General features: G+C 36.5%; 1 protein-coding gene across 5 annotated transcripts in view; it reads right to left on the reverse strand.

The window, feature by feature from the left end:
- ACAD11 (acyl-CoA dehydrogenase family member 11) overlaps positions 1–6,753 on the reverse strand; it is a 94,084-nt gene that overhangs the window by 48,404 nt on the left and 38,927 nt on the right. For all 5 annotated transcript variants that reach the window (XM_077752286.1, XM_077752289.1, XM_077752287.1 and 2 more), the window contains 2 exons: positions 2,879–2,956; positions 2,016–2,154 (listed from right to left, as the gene is read on the reverse strand). In XM_077752286.1, coding sequence (XP_077608412.1) covers positions 2,016–2,154; positions 2,879–2,956 — 217 coding nt within the window. The remainder of the gene's footprint in view (positions 1–2,015; positions 2,155–2,878; positions 2,957–6,753) is intronic.

The raw sequence follows: 6,753 nt of genomic DNA on the forward strand, positions 1-6,753 counted from the left end.
AGCAGTGCTATTGCTGGGTCATAGGGGAGTTCTATTGTTAGTTTCCTGAGGAACCTCCACAGTTTTCCAGAGGGACTGTACCAGTTTACATTCCCACCAAGAGTGTAGGAGGGTGCCCGTTTCTCCACATCCTCATCAGCATCTAGAGTTCTCTGATTTGCTCATTTTAGCCACTCTGACTTGCGTGAGGTGGTATCTCAGTGTGGTTTTGATTTGTATTTCCCTGATGAGGAGGGATGCTGAGCATCGTTTCATGTGTCTGTTGGCCATCTGGATGTCCTCTTTGGAGAAGTGTCTGTTCATATCTTCTGCCCATTTCTTTACTGGGTTGTTTGTTTTTCGGGTGTGGAATTTGGTGAGTTCCTTATAGATTTTGGATATTAACCCTTTATCTGATATGTCATTTGCAACTATCTTTTCCCATTCCGTTGTATCCTTCCAATTTTTAATGGCAACATCTTTGGAGGCATCCTTGACTCCCTCATATCCAGTCAGGAAATCCTCTTTGCTCTTCCTTCAGAATATATTTAGAATCTTTCCCCTTCTTACTCCTTCCACTGCTACCAGAACAAATAATCCCATCATCTCTAACTAGGATTATTACAAGAGACTCCATGCTTCCTTCTTTCCCTCCTTTTGTTAATTCTCAACATAGTAGTCAAAGTGATTCTTTTAAAACTGATCTTGTCATTCTTCTGCTCAAATCTCCCATGGCTTTCCATTTCACAGAAGGTAGAAGCCCTTACCTGCCCTTAAGGCCCTTTCCTCTCTACTATCTTCTCTTAATATTCTCCCTACTACACTGGCTTCCTTGGCTATTCTTGGAATATACCAATCACACTCTTGCCTTAAGGTCTCTGCCTTTTCTGTTTTTTCTGCTACGAAAATTCTTCCCCCAGATATCAGCATGGCTAACTCTCTTACCTTCTTTAAGTCTTTATCGAATGTCATTTTCTCAGAAAGGCCTAACCATGTTAAACTGTAATCTGCATTTCTTTTTCCCTAGCATTCCAGCACTCCCCTATGCTGCTATTTTTTTATTCCCAAAGCACTTTTCATCTTCAAACTTACTACATAATTTATTATTTTTTTATTTTTAATGTTTACTTATTTTTGAGAGGAGACACACAGAGTGCGAGTGGGGGAAGAACTGAGAGAGAGAGGCAGACACAGAATCCCTGGAGATGCACACCCCAGGCTCTGAGCTGTCAGTACAGAGCTCAACTTGGGGTTCAAACTCACAAACTGCGAGATCATGACCTGAGCTGGGCAGATGCTTAACTGTCTGAGCCACCCAGCCGCCCCTATTATTATTATTTTCAAATGTTTATTTATTTTGAGAGAGAAAGAGAGAGAATGAGAGAATATGCAGGGGAGGGGCAAAAAGAGAGGAGAGAGAGAGAATCCCAAGCAGGCTCCATGCTCTCAGCTCAGACCCTGACAGGGCTTGATCCTATAAACCAGGAGATCACGACCTGAACCAAAATCAAGAGTCAGATGCGTAACTGACTGAACTACCAAGTGCCCCTATATTTATTATTTATTTTTGTTTCCTTCCATTAAGATATTAGCTCCAGGTGGGCAGAAATTTTTATGTATTTTATTCCTTGATAAATTCCAAGGATCTAGAACACTAAATAATTAGTGAATAAATAGAAAGACCAGCTAACCAAAAGATCTGAAACTCTCTATCCATTCCAACTAGCCATAGAAATATCCAATACTCAATCATGAAACAACAATCCTTACGTTGGCAATCCCTTTGGTGGTGATCTCTATTCACCAATACTCTTAATGTAATCATGTTTAACAAAAGAATAACCTAATGAGACTATCAGATCCATCTTTTAATATTTAAATGAAAGTAAGTGAAAAACTTACAGTAAGACTGCAAAAAGTAAAACTACAGACAAATCCATAATTTTGTGTAGAAAACTTTCTTGTCATAAAATAGAGAAATTTCAAACACTACTCAAAATATCTGAGAAAGTTTTATGTTTAAATAATGTAGTAACCTGGTGCTTGGCAGTTAAAGACATCTGGAGCAAAAAAGCATTTTCCGGTTTCTTCAGCAATCAAGGCATAGTCCACCTGGTTGAGACCGCTTACAGCTGGCAGAAACAAGTTCCAGAGGCCTTCTGCTTTGGCCATTTCCTGTCAAGGTGATAGATACGCCAGTGTGATCATAAATTACCGTGAACTAAAATAGTTTATTTTTAAAAGATATTGCTATTTATATTTTTTGAAATTTAAAAACACACATGAAGTTACTTATTTCATTTATCCTACAGTGTGTGAAACCAGATAGTTATTAATTCACTACAAATCAACAATCAAAAGGCATTAAAGAAATGCCTTTTCCTCCAAGGTTCCTTAGATTTGGCTGAAAAACTAAATTTGTTTTCTTGGGTACTTCTTACGGAATCATAGAAATATGATTATAGAATCTTACAGAATTCTTACAGAATCTTCCACGTTTGAGCATAATTATGTCAAACATAATATTTTGCACATTTCAGTTTCTTACATGTGTTGCAGTTAGGAATTAAAAACATCAAATTTAGATTGAGCCCAGGTGGGACAAATGTCCTGCTTGACTTCTGTCTCAATTTAGTGACAGATGGTAGTGAATGGTGTTCATCATATTTTTTTTTGAACAGCTCTAAGAGGCTGCCTTCATCATATATCATACACAAAACCCTATGTAGCCTAATCTGTATACTACATATTCTATATTTTCTTTTTAAAAAATTATTGATGTATTTAGTCACTACATATATAACAACAGATAATAACTGAGCTCTCTAAAAACACACCTGCATTAAAAAAAATCACCTGCATATAAAATTTCTATCATTAAATGTTTTGTTTTTCTTACCTTGAGTTTATCGATCACTAAAGGTTTTTTCCATCTGTCCACTGAATTTTCATTTTGAACACAGAACTCAATTACCTCCTTAAAGTAATAATAAGAAAAAAGTTCATTAGCTAAAGTTAATACAAAGTAAATAATGCCATAGATTGCTAATATCCAAAGTAATCATATGAAGAGGTTTTTCAAGCTGCTATTTAATCAGTAATATTTCTTTCTGAAGCCAGATACATGAGTATAAAGAATTCTAGAGGTTTGCTGTTCACAAAATTATGCTGCCTCAATATTAGAGGACAGCCTTCAAAGATTTTGTGCTTAAGATCTGAATGTTCCATTTTTAGCAACACAGCACACTGGATGGTCACAGGAATCCCTCTTAAAGCAGAACAACTAAAAATGCCAGAGAATATATTTAAAGTAATTTTAAAAACACATGTAGTAATGAATAGCTGTGCTGAAGAAAAATAAGGAAATTGCTCAGAGATCAGAAATAAAAAAGCCTGAGTCTTCAAGTGTTTCTAAAGTACTTGTTTCAAGCCATTATTAGCAAGAATTAGCAAAACCAATAGTGTAACAAGACTCACACTCCCCAAAGACTACAGATAAACTAATGCTCAGATACAGAATATAAAGTATTTGTGTCCAATAGATTTCAAGAATAAAGGAAGGAATTAAAAGTATGACAAGAAGCACTTGGGGCACTTGGTGAAAAGACAAGAATCCATGACTATTTTACTTCAATGAGCCTAGGGCTTCTGTATTCTTCACTAGCTTTACTAGCTTTGGCAATTCTGACACACTCTAACTTTTGAGAACCACTGTTCTGTTGAAAAGTAGATTAGATATAGCTGAAAAACATAACTTGGAAGAAAAATATGAAGAAATTACTCCTTTCTTGAATGAGGCACAGAAATTCAATAGGAGGAAAATATGAATGATTAATAGATACAATGGAAATTGAGAAATGTTCTCACATCAGTCTAAATGGGGCCCTAGATGAAGAGTATGATGAGATGGAATACTGAAAAAAACTGTATCTGAGTTTTTGGAACTGGTGAAAGACACCAATCCTCAAATTCAGGTGGAAAAAAAAAAGCCAAAGCTCAAACTGTACAACATCAAAGAGAAATAAAAGCTCTTAAATAAAGGAGGAAGAGTTGGGGGAGGACAAACCACTGATAATTAAACAAGTAAGACTGAGAAATGACTTCCCAGAGCAACAAATAAAGCCAGAAATCAGTAGGATAACATCTTCAGTTGCTGAGAGAAAGTAACTGTGAACCTAGAATTCTCTATCTAAGAAAACAATCTTTCAAGAATTAGGGCAAAATAAATACATTAGAAATAAAGAAACAGACAGACTATGAATCAGAATCTGAATCATTACTTCCCTTTCTTGAGCAAAAAAAGAAAAGAAAGAAAGAAAAAGAAGGAAAAAAGAAAAATCAAATAAAAGGTTACTAGCAGATTCTCATTAAAGAAAGTTGATCCTTAAAGAAACATCTGAGTTGCAGGAACTAACATAAATAAAGTGATAAATACGTGGATAAATCTAAATAAAAAGCTAGCTACATATGGGGGCACCTGGGTGGCTCAGTTGCTTAAGCGTCTGAACCCTGGTTTCAGCTCAGGTAATGGTCAAGTCGCTTCCTGGGTTTGAGCCTCATGTCAGGCTCTGTGCTGATGGTGCTGCAGGCCCTGCTTGGGATTCTGTTTCCCTCTCTCTCTGCCCCTCTCCTGCTCACACTGTCTCTGTCTCTTTTAAAATAAATAAGTAAACTTAAAAACAAAATAAACTAGCTACAAAAAAACAGTAACAATAATCTCTAATTTGTGCAACCAAAAGAATCAAGATGAACTAAAATATGGACTATGATGGCATTCTCCAATATTTTGCTATAATTGCATCTCTGTACTTACTTTTTTTACACTTAGACTAGTACAATTACTAGATTAAAGGCTATGAATATTGTCACAAGTCCACATTACAAAATTATTTTCTAAAATTGCTCTACCACTTTACAGTCATACAAGAATACAGAAATATTCTTTTTATTAAAGCACAGCAGTCTAGGCTATTGATGTATTTACTGAAAACTTCAAGACGACAAAGGACAGATCTTTCTTGTTTAATTTTTTTATTATAGTTTATTGTCAAGTTGGTTTCTATATAACACTTAGTGCTCATCACAAGTGCCCTCCTCCATGCCCATCACTCATTTTCCCCTCTCCCCCACCTTCTATCAACCCTCAATTTGTTTTCAGTTTTGCTCTTATTCTCTGTGAGGAAAGAGCATTTTTTTATTTTTTATTTTTTGTAGTTTTTTTTATCAAGTTGGTTTCCATATAAAACCCAGTGCTCATCCCAACAAGTGCCCTCCTCCATGCCCATCACCCCCCTTCCCTTCTCCCCTCACCTCCATCAACCCTCAGTTTGTTATCAGTATTTAAGAGTCTCTCATGGTTTGCCTCCCTCCCTCTCCTTAACTATTTTTTCTCTTCCCTTCCCCCCCTGGTCCTCTGTTAAGTTTCTCCTATTCCACATATGAATGAAAAAATATGGTATCTGTCCTTCTCTGCCTGATTTATATCACTTAGCATAATACCCTCAAGTTCCATCCACGTTGCTACACATGGCCAGATTTCATTCTTTCTCATTGCCATATAGTATTCCATTGTATAGATAAACCACATCTTCTTGATCCATTTGTCAGCTGATGGACACTTAAGCTCTTTCCATGTTTTGGCTATTGTTGAAAGTGTTGCTATGAACATTGGGGTACATATGCCTCTATGCATCAGCACTCCTGTATCCCTTGGATAAATTCCTAGCAGTGCTATTGCTGGGTCATAGGGGAGTGCTATTGTTAATTTTTTGAGGAACCTCCACACTGTTTCCCAGAGTGGCTGCACCGGTTTACATTCCCACCAATAGTGTGGGAGGGTGCTTGTTTCTCCACATCCTCGTCAGCATCTATAGTCTCCTGATAGTTCATTTTAGCCACTCTGACTGGCGTGAGGTAGTATCTCAGTGTGGTTTTGATGTGTATTTCCCTGATGAGGAGGGATGCTGAGCATCATTTCATGTGTCTATTGGCCATCTGGATGTCCTCTTTAGAGAAGTGTCTGTTCATGTCTTTTGCCCATTTCTTTACTGGATTATTTGATTTTTGGTGTGGCATTTGGTGAGTTCCTTATAGATTTTGGATACTAGCCCTTTATCTGATATGTCGTTTGCAACTATCTTTTCCCATTCCATTGGTTAAGTCTGAGCATCAGCAATCAGATAACAAAATGAAATAAAAGGCATCAAAATTGGCAAAGAAGTCAAACTTTCACTTTTCGCAGACAACAGGATACTCTACATAGAAAACTTGACAGACTCCACCAGAAGCCTACTAGAGCTGATCCATGAATTCAGCAAAGTTGCAGGGTACAAAATCAATGTACAGAAATTGGTTACATTTTTATACACCAATAATGAAGCAACAGAAAAAGAAATCAAGAAACTGATCCCATTCACGATTGCACAAAAAACCATAAAATACCTAGGAATAAACCTAACCAAAGATATAAAAGATCTGTATGATGAAAACTATAGAAAATTTATGAAGGAAAATAAAGAAGACACAAAGAAATGGAAAAGCATTCCATGCTCATGGATCAGAAAAATAAATATTTTTAAAATGTCAATACTACCCAAAGCAATCTACACATTCAGTGCAATACCAATCAAAATTGCACCAGCATTCTTCTCAAAGCTAGAACAAACAATCCTAAAATTTGTATGGAACTACAAAAGACCTCGAATAGCCAAAGTAATATTGAAGAAGAAAACCAAAATGGGAGGCATCACAATCCCAGACTTTAGCCTCTACTAC

The sequence above is a fragment of the Crocuta crocuta genome, unplaced genomic scaffold, assembly GCF_008692635.1.
Source record: "Crocuta crocuta isolate KB4526 unplaced genomic scaffold, BGI_CrCroc_1.0 scaffold580, whole genome shotgun sequence".
Classification (NCBI taxonomy): domain Eukaryota; kingdom Metazoa; phylum Chordata; class Mammalia; order Carnivora; family Hyaenidae; genus Crocuta; species Crocuta crocuta.